The 21,118-nt window shown below is 40.3% G+C and overlaps 1 protein-coding gene across 2 annotated transcripts; it reads left to right on the top strand.

Annotated features, from left to right (window-relative positions):
- The first annotated feature begins 3,290 nt into the window (after positions 1-3,290).
- Positions 3,291-20,861, top strand: LOC124550876. 2 transcript variants are annotated; one of them, XM_047125627.1, is made up of 4 exons: positions 3,291-3,454; positions 11,465-11,513; positions 15,834-15,898; positions 18,502-20,861. In XM_047125627.1, the coding sequence occupies exons 2-4, from the start codon at positions 11,488-11,490 to the stop codon at positions 19,467-19,469; spliced, it is 1,059 nt and encodes a 352-aa protein (XP_046981583.1). In that variant the 5' UTR covers positions 3,291-3,454; positions 11,465-11,487; the 3' UTR covers positions 19,470-20,861. The 2 variants fall into 2 exon arrangements, with proteins under 2 accessions (XP_046981583.1, XP_046981585.1); XM_047125629.1 differs by lacking the exon at positions 3,291-3,454 and adding an exon at positions 3,951-3,995.
- The last annotated feature ends 257 nt before the right edge of the window (positions 20,862-21,118 follow it).

Below are 21,118 nucleotides of genomic sequence, written 5' to 3'. Positions count from 1 at the left end.
CATATGATCTGTTCAAGCACCTAAAATCCAATGGTGTGTACTCTTGTGGAACAATAAATCCCAGAAGGAAAAATATGCCAAAACTCAAGGAGGAAAAGGAACTGGAAAGAGGGGAATTCGATTACGAAATAAGCAATGATGCAATAATAATCTATAGATGAAAAGATAACAGGGCAGTCAACTTGATTTCTACATGTCATTCACTATAAGATGTGTCCACAGCAACTCGAAAAATGAAAGATGGAACACTAACCAATATCACTTGTCCAATTGTATTGAAAGACAACAATTCCAGTATGAACTATATGGATAATTTTGATCGACTAAAGTCAGACTATGCTATTGACAGAAAAAGCAAGAAATGGTGGATGGGATATTTTTTCACTTTTTAGACTGCAGTGTGACAAACGCCTTCATTATGCGCAAAGAAATCGAAATGGAGCAGTTCCCCAATAAAGACTACCATTGAGAGATGTACAAAATCTTGTAGGTTCCAAAAATAGTTTCAGTGGCAGCTAATTTTGCTTCTGTATCCCAAAGTAGTATAGCAACCCAGATCAAATCACACAAACCATACGCAGACGAGTATTCGCCACTAAAGCAGTAAACATCAACCAATTCACCCATCATCTAGAAGATGCGCAGTTTGCAGTTCAAAGAAAAATCCAGTCTGAACAGTGTGGATGTGTTCAGTGTGCAAAGTACCTTTGTGTCTGAGAGCAGGCAAGAACTGTTTCAAGAGATACCACGAAAATTAAAAACTAGTTATTTCAAAGTTCAACCACCAAATATCGAATTTGTATACTGTAATGTGGTGGTGGTTACCTGTAGTGACCACATTTAATGTTAATATTTTACTGTCGTTTAAGTGAATTTTTACAAACTCAATGTATAAAATAGTAAAAAAAAATTTGAAATTTGCAAATAATTTTTCTTGCTGCACTAGGGTAAATTTTAGTGGTGTTTACCTGCCCCTCAAAGAGTTAGTCTAGATTCTGGTAGGTCACAGAGGTCACAGGTGCTGGAAATATACATTTATTTTACAAGTGTGGAACTTAATTTGTAACCAAACATTGTACTACTGTGCCGAACAGTCAAAGATGGCGACAAAAAAAACACTGTTATATTTACTGTACATAAAATTTTAATGAGGGACAAGAATAGTTTTAAACCTCTGAATTCACAAATAAATTTCCATATCACTGTAATATTTCACTCAAAGACTAAAGCATAATATTATGATCGTTATACCAAAATAAAAAAGTATTTTTACAGTATTGACTGTTCTGCAGTAATATGAACTTCGGTTCATCAAGTTCACATCAAGTTCACACTCTTAGTGTCAATAGTTTTTATTCTATTTCGTCACTTCAAATGATGGTGTGTTACTCTGTTAGAAATTAGTGTTTATAAGGAATTGCTGAATGCTTGAATGGTATTCCTGTCGCACTGTTTAAGAACATACTGCCACTTTAGAAAGTATGTATTTATTTAGTTGAAGATTTTAGCATGACGCTGATTTTCTATGAACATAAGCAAACGATTCTAGATGTGTGCTGTGGGTGCCTTCGGTATCGGACTTTGTCTCATGAACCACACTACACACAGCTTTCACCTTTCACCATAGCTATTCTGTTTGACGCTACTTAATCACCTTCAGTGTTTGGTGTTACAAATTTAATGGTTTCAATCAATATGACCATGTGATAAGCGCTTATATTAAATGCTTGACGTAAATTTACCACTGGACATCCAGGCTTTTAAGCACAACTGGTATTAAAACTTTATCATATTCCTACCATATTTAAGCATCACATCGCATAACTCCCAGTCAAAATTTTACCTCATTCACATGCTTCGCTCCATTTTCTACAGTTACTTCTTTTACGCTGCTTTATAAGAGGAAAAAGGACATTAGTATTTATGGTTTTTCGACAACGAGGTCATTAGAGTGGAGCACAAGCTGGGATTATGGAAGGATTGGGAAGGAAATCGGCCATGCCATTTCAAAGGAACCATGCTGGCATTTGCCTGAAGTGATTTAGAGGAGTCACTGAAAACAAAAACCAGGATGGCTGGATGCAGGTTTGAACCTTTGTCCTCCAAGTGCATGTCCCATATGCTGTCCAATGCGCCACCTCACTTGGTTGCTGCTTCATATCTGTTTCTTGGAAGCTTCCAGCGAAATACACTTGATATTTATCGCAAATAATTTTATTCTGTTTCGTTACATTCCATTTCCATTCGACTGGATTTAGATGACAATGATAGGAAGGAATCAGAGAACATGCAACCCTGTTTCTCTTATTATAATCTTGTCCAATCTGTAAACAGACTTCATTCATCGTAACAGCTGCAAACAGTTCTCACTTACTTCTATCACTAACCTGTTGTTGTCCCTATGATGATAGTGTTATTCCTTTGTGGGAAGCAAGAGTGTCAGCTTTATTTTCTAGGTAGTCAGGACTCGGTATGTTAACTAGGATGGAGGATCAACGAAAGTTGTGGAAGTAGTTTCAAGCATGTCCCAGGAAATGCGTTGGGACCCTTGCTCTTCGTGTTGTATATTAATGACCTTGCACGTAATATTAATAATAATCTCAGATTTATGTCAGATGATCCAGTTATCTATAATGAAGCAGTCTCTGGAAAAGTCGCACAAATACCTAGTCAGAGACTGATAACACTTCAAAGTGATGAGAGTATCGGTAACTTCCTTTAAATTGTCAGAAATGTAAAATTATTCATTTCACAAAGCGCATAACAACATGTGAGAACATGAAATGGACTGATCACACAGGCTCAGCCGTAGGTAAGCCAGGTGATTAATTTCGATTTATCGGTAGGACTGTTGAAAAATAAAATAATTCTACGAAAGGAGATTGTTAACAAAACTCTCGAGCAACTCATCCTAGATTATTATTCATGTTTGTGGAACCTGTAACTAATAGGAACAGCGGTAAGATATTGCACGCGTACGAAGGAGGACAGCATGAAGGTCACATGGTTTTTGACCAGCCAAAGAGGGTCACGAAAAATTTGAATTGGCCGGAGATTGATTGCAGAATTCGCGCGAAATTTTCTGAGTTGCGACATCAGCGGAATAAAGAGAATCATCCATCCATAGAGTGTTGATTTTAATTCTCTTTCATCCCAGTGCTTGGCGATTTACGTATCTAGATGAGTAACTTTCCTCTAACTTCCAGGTTTGAGCAGATTGCAGCTGTGCGCCAGTGGTGCTGCATTGAAAATTGTGCTGTAATCACTGACTTGAAACAGGGAAGTGGAATGTCTCGTTGGCGGCAGTGAACTTCTATTTCAGTGATCAGTATTTTGTTTACAGAGACTGTGTGTTGGCGAAAAACGTGTTTCAGTTAGTTGATTGGTAATGTTTTGATCTGCTACTAAGTTCGCTGCTGTCAGAATTAAGAAGAGTGTGAATATTTTTTTAAAAGTGAGTTTTTTTTATTTGAAAAATAAAATAATAATGTAGCTAAGTATTTCTCGTTGTGGCCGAGCGGTTCTAGGCGCTTGTCTGGAACCGCGAGACCGCTACGGTCGCAGGTTCGAATCCAGCCTCGGTCATGGATGTGTGTGATGTCCTTAGGTTAGTTAGATTTAAGTAGTTCTAAGTTCTAGGGGACTGATTACCTCAGGTGTTGAGTCCCATAGTGCTCAGAGCCATTTGAACCATTTCTCATTTTGTATTGTGATCTCGTATCGTGTGTGTGTGTGTGTGTGTGTGTGTGTGTGTGTGTGTGCGCGCGCGCGCGCGCGCACACACTCAAAAAACAATTCTGTATTAAACTTTTGCATTGTACTTTTAATGCATCGAGCAAATATTTGAATTTATGGAAGTTTTTCTTAATGTTTACTTTTTTGACGCACTGCTTTGCTTATAAAAGTCCATTTTAAGCATATAAGAAGTGTGTTGTGGAAAAGCTCAGTAAACTACAATGAGAAGCATGGTTCTTGTGAAGGGAAGGGAAGGGAAGGTAAGTTAACTAGTATGGCTCTGTATGGTAGCTAGTTTTTGCCTTTATATCCTTCACATAACTGAGGATGGCGTCAGTCAGTACACAGTCTGCAAGAAATGTTAATTTTTAAATTTATCACGCTCGCAATTTTGATATACCCGATACAGTCGACTGGATGAAAAACCCTAATAGCTTTGCAACGCCCTGAACAAAACACACAGCCAACACATATTTTATTTAATTTTGCATCCTTGTACTAATCAATTACTCCATGTCTAGAGATGTAATAGCAGTTGAAAACTGCATGTTATAGTCATGCCAAACCCAATTTGCACTCTTAAAATAGTATAATCTAATAGCATTTGATACAGGTAACTGTTGGTAAGTTTACATTTATATGCCTAGACTTACGAAAAGCTTTCAGTTCTGTGCTACACTGATGCATGTCCAAGAAAATGCACAAGTAAAAAAAAGTTAAACAAGTCTGCAATGGGATAAACATGTTTTTGTCAGTTGGATAGTGACTTGTTATATTGAATGTGGAATCCGCATAAACAGAAATAATTCTGTTTTACAAAGGGTACTCTACAGCATTCATTATCGTGCATTTATCGTGAATCTCTCACCCCACACAAAGTCCCAAACGACTGGAAAAATGCACAGGTGGCTCCTCTATACTAGAAGAGTAAAATATGGACCAGCTAAATTACAGATCAATGTTCCTAACATCAGTTTGCTGCAGAATCCTTGAACATATTCTAGGTTCAAATAAAATAAAATCTTTAGATCCTGAGACCCTCATGTACATGAATCGGCACAGTTTTAGGGAGCATCGCTCTTGCAAAACTCTGCTTGCCATTTTCTCACATGATATACTGTGAAGAATGGATGAAGGGCAACAGGAAGTTTCCATATTTCTAGGTTTCCAGAAAGCATTCAACACAGTGGAGACACTTAATGAAGGTACGAGCATATGGAATAGGTTCCCAGATATTTGAGTGGCTGAAAGACTTCTTTAGTAATAGAACTCACTATGTTGTCCTTGATGGTGGGTGTTCATCATAGACGAGGGTATTGTCAGGAGTGCCCAAGGTTGTTGTGATATGCTATTTGTCTACCATGCTATCCTATGCCTTCTTCAGTGACTGCTTTGATCACCAGTGTGGGGCACGTCCCTCTTCTTTATTACCTCCTGGAGTTCACTTTCAGCTATTTCTCTGGCAACTTCTTTATTACCCCCCGGCAGTTCACTTTCAGCTATTGCTCCGGCAGCTTACTTCATGATACCTACCACTTTCCCAATGGGTGTGAACTCCCCACCGCTTTGCCTTCGTGCGGCGGCCTATGTTCACCTGGTACTTCATTCGCTTCCTAAGGACACAAATCCAGCCTGCTCTATCACCGTAAGTTTCATGACCTTCACACAGAACTTCGCGACAGTACCTGTGTGTACACTGATGGCTCTTATAGTGACTGTGGTGTCAGGTGTGCCCTTGTCATTAGCATCAATGTTTTTCAGTATCAGCTTCTGGAACATAGTTCAGTATTTACAGTGGAGCTCTTTGACCTTTATCACGCCACCCAGTACATTCGGCAACACAGGCTTTCCAATTGTGTCATCTGCTCTGACTCTCTGTGCCCTTCAGAGCCTCTGTGTGCTGTACACCATCCATCCCTTAGTGCAACGGTTCCAAATAAGCTTTCACTTGCTCATTCTTGATGGAGCTGGTGTGATGTTTATTAGGACCCCTGGGCACATCGGTCTGACGGTAAAGGAGGTTGCTGGTGCTGCTACCAAGGCTGCTGTCCTCTTACCTCAGCCTGCTAATGCTTCCACTCCCTGCGATGATCTCTCTGTCACCGTCTGTCAGCAGGTGGTGTCATTGTGGAATCACCACTGGTCTTCCCCTCGTGGGCACAAGCTACAGGGAATTAAACCTCTCCCAGTGGCTTGGCCAATCTTGACTGGGCCGTCTCACCGTGAGGAGATCATTTTAACTACGTTGCGTGTTGGGCACTGCCTCTTTAGCCAGTGCCATTTGTTAAGTGATGACCCCTCACACTTTGTACTTATTGCCCTCAACCTCTGACAGTTCACCATTCCCTGACAGAATGCCCTTTCTTTAACCATTTGCTTTCTCATTTATGTTTGCCATGTGAGTTATCGGCCATTTTAGGAAACAATGCACGAGCTGTCAAATATGTTTTACTTTTTATCCATTGTAGCAGTATGGCAAAGGACATGTAACTTTTAGTTCAGAACCTCTTTTGGCTCTAGGGTGTATTTTATTGACATTTCTCCATGTCACTGTTTTTAGTTGTATTTCCTTTCGTCAATTGGGCTTAATGCTTAGCCGTTTTTAACTCATTTTTCATCTTTGTGTTCTACAGTTCTGACATGGGCACATATGACTCTAGTTGTTTTTGCACCCTAAAGCAAAACAAAACAAGCAATTCTCATTGCCTGTGATCAGTGTTCAGAAAGGTGGATTACTGTTTGGATTGTCCAGCATGCCCTGTGTGATTTGTGTCATGCACAAATTGTCAATCAAAATTGAATGTAGCAGTCAAGAGTTTACCCTACTTCCTTCACAAGTTTTAGTACTGTGATACGATAGTCTTCCGTAACCAGAGCCCACACATGCTCAATGATATTGTCATTTTGGCTTGTTGAGGACGTACCTGATTCACTGCCCTCTGATATGTGACTGTCTTTAAAGAAATTGTACCTTGGATCACTCCTTTATCTGTGAGTTCCCAATAGCTTTCTCCCCAAAAGCCTATTGAATCTTGTGAATCGTTTCCAGTTTGGAATCATCGAGTTGTTCACAAAATTCGATGCAATATTGCTGCTCAAATTGTGCTTTCATTTTACAATCTACAGCTTGTAGCAACAGTCTATCATAGTTCACTGGAGTAATGAAGGATACCTAGCACATGGAAATAAATTCAGGTCATTGTCGTTTTCAAGAAGGGTCATGCTGCAGATGCACATAATTATAGGCCTACATTGTTGACAGCAAACAGTAGTAGAATTATGGAACACGTTTTATGCTCAGGAATTATGACTTTTTGTAATTTTGTTACAAAAATTTCCTCTGTAAAAGTCAGCATTGATTCTGCAAACAGAGATGCTGCAAAACTTAGTTTGCTCAGTTCCTCCATGAGATCCAGAGCACTGTAGACAATAGTGTTCATGTTGATGCTGTATTCCTTGACTTCAGGAAGGCATTTGCCATCATCATGCAATGCTGTCTAGTGGAAAAAGTATGGGCTAACTTCCTTGCAGATAGAACTCAACATGTCACTTGACAGATGTAGAGGTAATTTGCAGAATACCCTAAGGAAGCGTGATACGAGTGTTACTGTTTCCAATATATATAAGTGACATAGTAAGAAGCATTGGAAGTTCTTTAAGACTGTTCTATAAGAAAGTAGCAATGCCAGAAGACATCGATTTGCAGAATTAACTACAGAAGTGTCTGGTGCAGTCTCTTGCACTTGACCCTGAATGTAAATAAATGTAACATGGGAAAGAAATCCACTACTGTACATCTACGATATTTATGACAAATTGTTGGAAACAATATCTACCATAAAATATCTAGGAAACTATACAGAGTGACCATAAATGTAGTGACCATATAAAACAAATAGTAGGAAAAGCAGATGCCAGACTGGGATTCGTATGAAGAATCTTAAGCAAATGTAACTCTTTCCCAAAAGAAGCGGCTAATAAGGCACTTGTTAGATGAGTATTGTTCATCAGTCTGTGACCATTTTTGGTAGGACTGATAGAAAAAAGAGACTGTAATGAGAAAATTCAAGAAATTAGACCTAATACATAAGCTTACCAATAGTCATTCTTCCCACATGCCCTTTGCGAGTTTAACTGGGAAGGGAGGCTCAGTTAATGGTACCAGAAGTACCCTCTGCCATACACCATCAAGTGACTTGTGGAGTATTGATTTAGATGTAGAAACTGGATGAACATTTACTCCATGCTCGCCATTTACAGGTTTTTTGAAAAAATGACTATTTCTGTTTAAGAGTTCCTCTATGGCTTAGGAGTTGTCAAGGACATCAATTGATATTTGAAAACAGCTGCTGGTATCTGTCTGGAATTATATTTCCATGGATGGACTGTTAGAGTTTTATACATTCATATTTCATTCCTTTCTGTATAAAACTTAGATTCATTAAATGATGAAAAAGATGATTTTTCTTCTCAAACTCGGATCGATTGTTGATAACAAATTCCACACTTGTATAAATATACTGTGAGGCTATGGTTAATATTACCAGCTGCTTGAAAGAGATTCGTGTTAGATGTACGTGTGTGCATCCCAGATGTATCCAGCGATGGTGAAGCAAGACATTAAGACCTCACGCTAGTTCTCTCGTGGCAGCCATCTGCGCTGCCAAACTCAGGTTAAGTGGCACTGCCAGTCGGAAAACACAGTTGCCTTCCAGTCAGCCACCAGGCAGTAGCACACCGTAAAGCCAACCATCCATAACGACCTCTTCAAATTTTCCAGTGACATCTTGGATATACAAGATCAATAGTCACCGGGTAACCAAAAATGACAAGTCTATAAGCAACACTTACACCATTATACAGCAGTGAACCGCCCTGAAGAGGACCGCACAAAGTCGGTTGAAACATCAATAATTTAGCTGTTTTAGTAGTTACCATGATGCAGTCCAATACCCATAATTATTTTATCCAAAATGGCACTAAGGAATTTCAGAATTAAAATATTGATAGTAAGCATACCATATGAGGACTTGTTTTGTTTTAGAAGTATTAGTAAGGGGCAAGAAAATGGGAAGCTGTCAACGATGGCCTAATTAGTAGCAACTGTTCTGAAATTTGCCTGGAAAGACTTGAGAAACCCTTGGACATCTAATATGTAGGAGCCCACATCATCTCCTTAATGACAATGCATTTTTGAACAATGTTTCTACTGTTACATCCATTTTAGTGTGTTATATTATAACTACTTCTGATTTAACTTCAGAGTTTCCAGTAATTTTTCATTTGATCAGAATACTGGTGTTTCCTGCCTTCTAACCACTTTGTTCCAACTGTCTTTTTTTTTTTTGTTTTCCCTGGAGCTGGGAAAATAAAACCTTCTTTCAAAACATATCATTGTTTGCAATTTCGTGTTCTTAAATGTTCACTTCTGATTTCGTGGAGCTACTTGCACCAGAGAGATTTTTTTTGCAACGGACATGTTCAAAAATTTTCTTGTGTGACCTGTTTTCATTCCTCTAAACCAGATGGCTGTAAAACATCTGTCTACGTTTTCTCATTGTGGCATTTAGTTGTTCAGTTTTCTTATACAGATCTTCATTACTCCTGTTTCGGTATTCACTGTTGTGTTTTACTTTCCCTGTTATTTTCTCAGAATTTTCCTTTCTTTATGTTCCATGTTTTCTATTTTTCCTGGTGTAGTCAAATTCAGGTGTGCGGATGTGTATAAACATTCTGATTTTCTTACTGTAACTGTTTGAGAGATAATTGTAGAAATCCTTGGTCAACTGAAAGGTCCTTCCCATCTTCTTTATTCATTTCCATGTCATGGCTGTTCTTCTCTATTTAAATTTAACCAATTGTAGTAAACTACTTGGAATAGTCAAAAGAAACTTTGGTGAACATTGGAGGTGAGAAAAACAAATCCTATTTAATAATGTAATATGAAAGCAAACTCTTCTACTTGGCAGTGAATGTTAAACTCTTCTTCAGAATTATAACATGAGAATAAACAGCACACAGATGAGATTTTTGCACTCCTTAAGTGTTGTAGCTTTGATGGACAGTGTTAACCATGACATTTAGTGTATGGTGTAGAAACATACCAATCTAAATTGCAACACCATGTTAGTAGGCGGATGAAGAATAAGTTCCACTAAAAATCCCAAGAAAGAAGACCACAGCGTCAATGGAATGATCACTTTGAGTAGTCACAGAATGGGAGCATACTCAGTGCTACTTATGTGTGTGATGGTGGTGTGATGCATAGATATAGTTTTACATCAGCTGAAAACCGTTATTTCTGCACTCTAGTCTGATTTTTGAAGTTTTTAATATGTTTCCCAGAATTAATTACAAGAATATCTTCACTCCAAACCACCACATCATCTTGGGGGATATTTCAGTAATTTAAATATTCGTAATTGTACAATGTCATAGTCATCCCAATGATTATGTAGTGCTGACATGTAGTTACCTTGTCGATTAGTGTCAGTGGTGAAAGCTGAGTTGTGTCATATTCATTGCTATGTTGAGCAACTGCATTCAGAATCTTCAAAAGGAGGTGATGTGTGTATTCTAAGAGAGCTTACCATTGACATCCAGTGGCAGCAATTTGTCACTGATTGAGATGAATGCCAGCCCAGAAAAACTGGAGCTCCTGCTTATTAAGAGTTAGCCTGTTAACTGTGGATTGACAATTGTACTTAGCAGAACAGGATTTATTTCATTATTCAGTTCCTGACCTGATTCTACAACCATTACTCTTGGAACGTACAAAAAATATATATAAAGATGATGTATCTTACCAAACGAAAGCGTTGGTATGTTGATAGACACACAAATAAACACAAACACACACCCAAAATTCAAGCTTTCGCAACCCATGGTTGCTTCATCAGGAAAGAGGGAAGGAGAGGGTAAGACGAAAGGATGTGGGTTTTAAGGGAGAGGGTAAGGAGTCATTCCAATCCCGGGAGCGGAAAGACTTACCTTAGGGGGGAAAAAAGGACGGGTGTACACTCGCACACACACACACACATATCCATCCACGCATATACAGACACGAGCAGACATGTTTAAAGACAAAGAGTTTGGGCAGAGATGTCAGTCGAGGCGGAAGTGCAGAGGCAAAGATGTTGTTGAATGACAGGTGAGGTATGAGTGGCGGCAACTTGAAATTAGCGGAGATTGAGGCCTGGTGGGTAACGGGAAGAGAGGATGTATTGAAGAGCAAGTTCCCATCTCCGGAGTTCTGACAGGTTGGTGTTAGTGGGAAGTATCCAGATAACCCAGACAGTGTAACACTGTGCCAAGATGTGCTGGCCGTGCACCAAGGCATGTTTAGCCACAGGGTGATCCTCATTACCAACAAACACTGTCTGCTTGTGTCCATTCGTGCGAATGGACAGTTTATTGCTGGTCATTCCCACATAGAAAGCTTCACAGTGTAGGCAGGCTAAGTCTTTCCGCTCCCGGGATTGGAATGACTCCTTACCCTCTCCCTTAAAACCCACATCCTTTCGTCTTTCCCTCTCCTTCCCTCTTTCCTGATGAAGCAACCGTGGGTTGCGAAAGCTTGAATTTTGTGTGTGTGTTTGTGTTTGTGTGTCTATCAACGTACCAATGGGTAGCTTATTTCTGTTATATGAAACTGTTAAGCAACCTGTGGCTTGTATTTTTATTGTGATATGTAATCCTCAACTCATAGTTGTTCTTTTATTAATTTCAGCTGCTGTGCAGATTTAAACAACCATGTTTCGAGACAGGAAGCCATCAAGGTAAGTATTTTATGTGGTTCTAATTGCCCTCTTTGCTGAATTAATATATGTGTAACTATACTCTGAGGCAACAAAAATCATGGAATAGTGATACGCAGATATACAGACGGCAGTAGTATCATGTACACGAGCCTTTAAAAGGCAGTGGTTTGGCGGAGCTGTCATGTGTACTCAGGTGATTCGTGTCTAAAGGTTTCCAACATGATTATGGCTGCACAATGGGAATTAACAAACTTTCAACATGGGATGGTAGTTGGAGCTAGACCTGTGGGACATTCCGTTTCGAAAATTGTTAGGGACTTCAGTTTTCTGACATCCACAGTGTCAAGAGTGTGCTGAGAATACCAACTTTCAGGCATTACCTCTCACCAGAGACAATGGAGTGGGCAGTGACCTTCATTTAACACTCTAGAACAGTGGCATTTGCGTAGAGTTGTAATTGCTAACATACGAGTAACGTTGCATGAAATAACTGCAGAAATCAGTGTCGGATGTATGACGAATGTATCTGTTAGGACAGTGTGGCAGAATTTGCCGTTAATGTGCTATTGCAGCTGACGACTGACGCAAGTGCCTTTGCTAACAGCACAACGTCGCCTGCGGCTCCTCTCCTGGCTTTGTGCCCGTGTCAGTTGGAGTCTAGATGACTGGAAAACTGTGGCTTGGTCAGATGATTCCCAATTTCAGTTAGTAAGAGTTGATGGTAGGGTATGAGTGTGGCGCAGACCCCACGAAACCACGAACCCAAGTTGTCAACAAGGTGCTGTGCGGGCTGGTGGTGGCTTTGTAATAGTATAGGCTATGTTTGCACGGAATTGACTGAGTCATTGACTGAAAATGATTGTGTTCGGCTATTTGGAGACAGTCTGCAGCCAGTCATGGACTTGATCAAATTTCTGTGGCTGACAATGTGCCTTGTCACCGGGCTACAATTATATGTGACTGGTTTGAAGAACATTCTGGACAATTTGAGTGAATGATTTGGCCACCCAGATCCCGTCAAACTTTTATGAAAAATAATCGAGAGGTCAGTTCGTGCACAAAATCCTGCACCAATAGCACTTCTGCAATTATGGCCTGCTATAGGCACAGCATGGCTCAATATTTCTATAGAGGACTTCCAATGATTTGTTGAGTCCATGCCAAAATGGGTTGCTGCACTATGCTGGGCAAGAGGAGGTCCCGCGCAATAATAGGAGGCATCCCACGAATTTTTTCATCTCAGTGCACATGTGTTGTCTTTACCACTATGCAGAGAGCCATTTTGATCAGTCTGTTATTGCTTCTTTGTTACAGCAGTGGGAAGTGTTATTTCTTGTTGATTTAGAAACACAGATTGTTTGCAAAGCAGTGTTGCTGTTTCAAAATTTAATAGAAACTTTATTTCTCATTGTAATTCAGTGACAGCGGCTGATTAACCTTTGGATGTTTACTATATGGCTCCTCTGACTGTGCACTGTGTGACAGCAAGGTTATATAAATCTGAACAAAAGTGACATCGCCATTGATATGTCTTCGAGCAGACTTCGTTGAGAAACAGAACTAAGCATGTTGAGATAGGGGTTTGATTGTAGGCATTCACAAATTTGAGAATTGTGTCTGATTTTATACTGATTAAATATTCCTGAAAACACTGGTAAGAATGTTGTGCGAAGGAAACATAAAAAAAACCACAAAATGTGGAATCATTGCTATGATTAGCCTACAAAATTAACAAATTGGGAACTTTTAAAGTGCACATTAATAACACACACACATTGTTGCTAACTATTGCAGTGCTGCAGACTCGTGTCACATTGAGTACAGATGTCGGTTACAGAATGTCAAGCAGTACAATGTTCCACTTTCTCATTCTTCTCACTTCTCAGAAGTTGTGACTATAAAATTTCTGTACAGTACAATGAACTAAGTCATTCTATAATTCTGTGAAATCAGGGACAGTTCTTCTTCCATTAACATGAAGTTGGAACTTGGGCTTCCATTTGCCAAGCTTCTGCACTTTTCAGATTTAAACACCAGATAATTTTGTTTTTGTGGTCTTCTTTTCAGAAAAGACTCCTTCTCATCTGGAATCACTTTAAAGTTGTGAAGAAATTTGTATGTATATTAATTCTTGAATGAATGACTCTGTGCAACTTGTAACTTTTGTAGAGAAAAATTATAATTATGAGACAGAATTGTTTGACAGTACGGTCTCTCTCGCCCTGATGTTTGAGTGATATGGCCTTCTTCTTTAACCTTTCACAATGAATACCTCCATCCTCTCTGGGGATGGAACCATTAGTTACGAAAGCTAAGAAGTGTCTCCTTTCATGTGTGTATGTCAGCAATACTACACATTTGTCCCCCTGGAGGCAAATGGCTAAGTCAAATGAAAATAGCAGCAGTATGCATATAAAGGTAAAGCTGACTCAGCAATCAAACAGCACTTCAGTACAATAGTTGCAATAATGTCCTGACTTTCGTGCTGTTCAGTGTTGTTATTGAAATCTGGTTGCACCTGTCCAGTCTGCTCCATCATGAGCAAATCTGTTTGTCTTTGCATATGTGTGTTGACTTTCTTTGCTGTTTGTGTTATATATTAATGACCTTGCAGGCAGTAGCAAAGTAACCTCAGAATTTTTGTAAATGATACAGTTATTTGAAATGAAGTATTGTCTGAAAACAAGTGCAGAAATATTCAGTCATGTCTCGAAGAGATTCCATAGTTGTGCAAAAAATGACGACTTGCTTTAAATGTTCAGGAAATGGTCAATTCATGCAAGTACCTGTGTGTAACAATATGTAAGGATATGAAACAGCACCATTGAGTGTGTGGGACTCATAGTGAGTGGGACTTACAGGGGATATTGAATGTACACAAAGAAGGGCAGCACGAAGGCCCACAGGTTTGTTTCACCTGTGGAGAGTGCCACAGTGAGGCTGATGAAACTGAACTGGTACTTGAAGATAGATGAGAAATATCATGAGAAAGTCGACTTAACAAAGTTTCAAGCTGATGTTTGTAGGAATATACTGCAGAGTGGCACACAGAAAACCGGCCCGAACCGGAATGTCAACGTGCGTGCGTAGCATTACTAGCTTGTCAGTTTCTTTGCCCCCTTTTAACAGCAGTAGTGTGTGAGCAGTTCATACGAAAAGTAGTCGTTATAAACCGTGTACTTCATTGTCATGTCTTACTCCATTGAAGAACGTGTGTTCGTTGTTGAAGAATATGTGGGGTCTGAATCCATTAAAGATGTTCATGACACTTTTCCTGCAAGTAATATTCCTGCAAAATCAACGATTCAGGATCTAGTGAGAAAGTGGCGTTAGACAGGCAGTGTTGTTAATTCAAAGAGACATAGTGTAATATAGCAAGACAGTCACACAAATGTTAGCATCCTATAACTGGCACATACAACCGGCATAGAAGCGGCACTCTTCAGGTGCTAGTTATGATGGGGATGGCATGTAGTCCATGTTCCTAAACGAGTGTTTTACTTTGAATTAATTGTGAGTAGATGCTAGTCTAGGAGATCAGAGGAAATGAGTTAAGGACGCAATTAAGGCTAACATGAAGATGTTGTCAAAGTAATGTTAACAACTCAATCCTTGACCCTTCATCCTGGAGATCATTAGCCCACAGCAGGGCACATTTTTTGAAAACAGCCAACAGATAATGACTGATAAGAAGCAGTGTAGAAAAGAAAGGAAATGCTGACATGAAATGGAAGGATAGAAGTTGCTCCACCTGTGACTATTTTATCAGCGTGGCAAGTGGTGTTCCTCTTGCATCAGGTTGTGCAGTCACCACTGCATAGCAAGACAACCTGCTTGACAATGAGTGTTTGATGGGTTGGTGATTTTACAAAAAAATGATTCCATTCGTAAATATAACACAAGTAAAAACTATCTGCAATATCCCTTACTAAGCCTTCCTTCACCACAGTAGGAAGAAAATAGTGGAGCACAATATTTGTACATCTCACCAGTGAATTAAAAGTGCGTATGCACAATAAAAATAAATGGAAATAGCGTTTCTCGTGACTGGGGAGAATTGATATTCAGTTGGATAGATTGCTACCACATAGAGAAGGCACTGAGTGGCCGACGGGAACATTGAAAGAAGGCCATTAGAGAGTGTAAGCTTTCATCTTGGATCTTCCATTGTTTGATGTGTGGGAAATCAGTTGTTCTGTATGTTGATGAATATAGTTGTCCCGCACATTTGATTTCTGGGTTATAATTTTCATTTGTAACCACCGGTGTTACAAGACCTAATTGTATTGTGACTCATTTGTGGTCAGTACTTAAACGTGAATTCTTTTTTTTCTACAGAGGACCAGCAGGAAGAGGCAGAGGAGTATATCGACCCTCAGGCTTAAAACCCCGAGGTGCAGGAGGTAAGAGGAGTCGTATTGTAACACATTTCAGAAAAACGTTCAGAAACTGTAATGTTCTCAAAATACTACTAATAAATTTGTAACATTTGTTGCCTGTTCATACTTAAAAGTTTTTGAACCATTTCAACACTAAATGTTGATACAACTACTTTCAGATGTGAAGGACTTCAAGAAATATTTACAGTTTTGCTTGTAGTGTGTGTATCCTTTTTTATATATGTCACAATGATTTTTTGGTCTACTGTGTGAAGTTCTGCAAGCAAAGTATCTTGCACAGACAGGAGTTCTTCAATATTTACAGTAATGCATGTTCCTTCCTTATCATTTGCTATAACTTACTCCTGCAAGTGACCCCATATACACTCCTGGAAATTGAAATAAGAACACCGTGAATTCATTGTCCCAGGAAGGGGAAACTTTATTGACACATTCCTGGGGTCAGATACATCACATGATCACACTGACAGAACCACAGGCACATAGACACAGGCAACAGAGCATGCACAATGTCGGCACTAGTACAGTGTATATCCACCTTTCGCAGCAATGCAGGCTGCTATTCTCCCATGGAGACGATCGTAGAGATGCTGGATGTAGTCCTGTGGAACGGCTTGCCATGCCATTTCCACCTGGCGCCTCAGTTGGACCAGCGTTCGTGCTGGATGTGCAGACCGCGTGAGACGACGCTTCATCCAGTCCCAAACATGCTCAATGGGGGACAGATCCGGAGATCTTGCTGGCCAGGGTAGTTGACTTACACCTTCTAGAGCACGTTGGGTGGCACGGGATACATGCGGACGTGCATTGTCCTGTTGGAACAGCAAGTTCCCTTGCCGGTCTAGGAATGGTAGAACGATGGGTTCGATGACGGTTTGGATGTACCGTGCACTATTCAGTGTCCCCTCGACGATCACCAGTGGTGTACGGCCAGTGTAGGAGATCGCTCCTCACACCATGATGCCGGGTGTTGGCCCTGTGTGCCTCGGTCGTATGCAGTCCTGATTGTGGCGCTCACCTGCACGGCGCCAAACACGCATACGACCATCATTGGCACCAAGGCAGAAGCGACTCTCATCGCTGAAGACGACACGTCTCCATTCGTCCCTCCATTCACGCCTGTCGCGACACCAATGGAGGCGGGCTGCACGATGTTGGGGCGTGAGCGGAAGACGGCCTAACGGTGTGCGGGACCGTAGCCCAGATTCATGGAGACGGTTGCGAATGGTCCTCGCCGATACCCCAGGAGCAACAGTGTCCCTAATTTGCTGGGAAGTGGCGGTGCGGTCCCCTACGGCACTGCGTAGGATCCTACGGTCTTGGCATGCATCCGTGCGTCGCTGCGGTCCGGTCCCAGGTCGACGGGCACGTGCACCTTCCGCCGACCACTGGCGACAACATCGATGTACTGTGGAGACCTCACGCCCCACATGTTGAGCAATTCGGCGGTACGTCCACCCGGCCTCCCGCATGCCCACTATACGCCCTCGCTCAAAGTCCGTCAACTGCACATACGGTTCACGTCCACGCTGTCGCGGCATGCTACCAGTGTTAAAGACTGCGATGGAGCTCCGTATGCCACGGCAAACTGGCTGACACTGACGGCGGCGGTGCACAAATGCTGCGCAGCTAGCGCCATTCGACGGCCAACACCGCGGTTCCTGGTGTGTCCGCTGTGCCGTGCGTGTGATCATTGCTTGTACAGCCCTCTCGCAGTGTCCGGAGCAAGTATGGTGGGTCTGACACACCGGTGTCAATGTGTTCTTTTTTCCATTTCCAGGAGTGTAGTATTGCCTGGTCAAGTCAAATTTCTTCTGAAATGGCAGAATCCATTGTGGGAAAATCTGTTTAATAATTGATGTGGCTGTGACATAAGCTTGAAAAAAATGCAGGCCATTCCCATTTCACAAGAAGGATCACCAGGCAGGTGCACATAATTTTGGAAAGTTATTGCTGCTATTGATCTATTGCGGAATTATGAAATATGCTTAATACACGAATTATGGTCTTTTTGAAGAATGACAATGTCTATTAAAATCAACACAGCATCTGCATACAGAGGCCACATGCAACTCAGGAAGTCCACAGCACCATAGACAAAGGCATCCATGTTGCTGCTGTATTTTTTACTTTTCTATTTTTGTGTAACAAACAAAATCTGAACTTACAGAGTATCGAACCAGATTTGTGACTGACTTCAGGACTTCGTAGCATACGTAACTCAGCAAAATCAACAGCTCTAAATGTAATTTCAGGAGCATGCCAAGGGAGTGTTATAGTTACTGTTACTAACTCTGTAAATGGTCCTGTGTATAATGTTGGAAGATCTGTGAGGCTGTCTGCAGATGCTGCTGTTGTCTAGTAGGAAGCTTGGGACACCAGAAAGAAGCCTTAATATTGGTATAAATTGTATTGAAAGGTAGACTAAGGTTTGGGCTTTTGTGTAATAAGAATTTTGTAAATGCACTTTTTTTGAGGACAAGACTTACTTACAAAACACACCTCATAGTTAATGATATGGCTGGGACTATGATTAGCTTTGTCAAGTAATAGAATTTTTTTTATCTGATTATAATCATATGTTTCTTTTGCTTTTCCAATTCTAGGTATTGGGCCCTGGCCTACCAAAGGAAGACGATTTGTTGATGCGCCTTACAATATTAATAAGAAGAACAAACTGAAAGAACAAAAACAGGTACAGACAGCTGTAAATCCACGGGCTGTTGCAGAAGATTTTGTGGGGTACAGACAGAGGATGTTGATAACACTAGATCCCGATCGAAAATTAGAGGAAAAGGAAATAGCCCAAATCAAAGAAGCACTCCTAGATGCTCTTGAACCTCTAGAGGATGGGTATTTTCCACAGTTTTACGGGACTTCCGTGGCGAAGGGTGCGCTCGTTATGTCTTGTGCCAACGAGCAGACAAAACTCTGGCTAGAGAGAATTGTGCCAGATTTGAAGCCGTGGAAGGGTGCAAAGCTCCTAGTAAAGCCTAAAGGGGAGGTCGTACAAGGAACTAAGGTGCTACTCAAGACGCCAAAGTTGTTTGCCAAGACAGAGCCAAAAAAAATCTTGCAGATGCTTGGCACTCAAAACAAAACCCTCGATACAAGCCTTTGGAAGAATGTCAGTGTGACTTCTGAAGCTACAGGCCAGACTCTAGTCTTCATGGTTGATGACCAGTCTCTCGAAGCCATCCGGGCCTTGGACAATAAAGTTTACCTCGGATTAGGCAATGTTGATTTAGTTATCTTAAATGAGGAGGATGGCAAGCAGACCTCTGCAGATACAGATGAGAAAAATGAGGAAGAGAGTGACAAGCAGACCTCTGGAGATACAGACATGAAAAACGAGGAGGGAGATGCCATGAAGATGTCTGTAGATGCAGACATGAAAAATGAGGAGGAAGTGGCCAAGCAGACACCTTCAGATACAGACATGAAAAATCAGGAGGAAGCTGCCAAGCAGACGTCTGTAGACACAGACATGAAAAATCAAGAGGAAGCTGACAAAGAGACATGTGTAGATACAGACATGAAAAACAAGGCGGAAGCTGACAAGCAGACCACCTAGATACATATGTGACTCTCTCAGAACTGAAGTGTATTGAAGTTCATATTGAAGAAGGAGGCCCAAATATTTAGACTAGTGTTGCTCAAATTGAGCAAATTTGTTTTCCTTCTATAGTGCAATGAGGAGGACAATGTCTGTGCTTAAAATTTCTGTGGCTAGGGCTGGACCTGCTTCCAGCTACAGTACAATCTTGTTAATTTGGACTATGTGGGATCAAAAGTAAGCCTAAAAATACAGGAGAATGTGGTAAAATGAATAATAAAGTTGTAGCCTTCGAGCCAGAAACTCGTTTGATACTGCCATTTTGTTAGTCTGCCCTGTGCAAATGTCTTTGTAACTACCTGCTTACCATGGTCGAGCCTCAGTCTTCGTGCACAACTTTTAACTCTCACACTCCCCTCCAGCGTGAGGTTGATGAGTCTTTGATGAATCAGATTGTGTCCTGTCAATTGATCCCTTCCTTTACTCAAGTTGAGCCATACATTTCCATTTGATACAATACATCCTCAATTATCCATCCTGCCCATTAGATGTTCAACATCCTTCTGTCAAAAGTTTTTTTTTTCCCCTACCATTTAATGTCCATGTTTCACATTCATATAAGGTTTACCCTCTATACTCCAAACCCTTAAATTTATATTAAATGTTAATATATTTCTCTTTCACAGGAAGCTTTTCTTGATTTGCCAGTCAATTATCAGTTCTTTTATCACCCAAATAGCAAAACTTAGCCAATTTTAAGTTCTCACTTCCTAGCCCAATTCCCCCAACATCACACGATTTAAATAGAATATACTCCCTGACCCATATTTTTCTTTTATTTATGTTCATCTTATAACCTGTTTCAAATGCATCATCCACTCCTTTCAAGTAATCTTCCAAGGCTTATGATGAGAAAACATGTGGTTAATTTTGATTTAAAATTATGTAACAAACAAAATTTACAGCTTGTCGAAAAACAAAAACTATTGTCTTTGCGGTACTTTTTCGAAAGACTTGTTGAGCTGCAGTGGAGTGCTGAGGTATGCAGCTTCTTTGTACTCGTATGTTTCAGTACACAGGCACCGAGTGGTGTTTTCAATACCTACATCAGAGCATCCATTTAATTGTTCATACATAATAAAAAATCGCCTTCAACCTTCTCAAACAAATTCACTGAAAGTTGTATACACGCCACTGTATTTAAAAGTTGTTTAATCTAAGAAATGAAAGTAAAATGTTCATCAGAAATTAATTGGGATATATGAGGGCTGGACAAATGAGGATGTAACATGAGATACTTTAATGTAGTCTTTATATGATAGGTCTTCACAATTTTGAACATTTCTTCCTTATTATAGACTTTTTAAAGTCATTGTATTTCCTAACAAATAAAGTGAAGTGTTAGTTGTTCTTTGTTTATTACTTGCAAGTGCATGATTACTAGTGAACGATGCCTTTTTGTAAGCTATGCACTACTAACGTATGTGCTGTTTTCTTTTTGTGATTACTAATGACCTAGTGATATAAAGTGTGACACAAGAGCGAGCATATCACCAAAAAAAATGGATCTAAGATTAATCCTTGTTTGGGAAGATGTCAGCTCTGTGAAAAGAATTTCGTGGCATATGAAAATTTGTGCCAGACTGAGACAAGAACCAAAATTTCCC

Source organism: Schistocerca americana, chromosome 9 (genome assembly GCF_021461395.2).
Source record: "Schistocerca americana isolate TAMUIC-IGC-003095 chromosome 9, iqSchAmer2.1, whole genome shotgun sequence".
NCBI classification, from domain to species: Eukaryota; Metazoa; Arthropoda; class Insecta; order Orthoptera; family Acrididae; genus Schistocerca; species Schistocerca americana.
The sequence above is the reverse complement of the archived record's forward strand: the minus strand, read 5'-3'. Positions and strand labels throughout refer to the sequence as shown.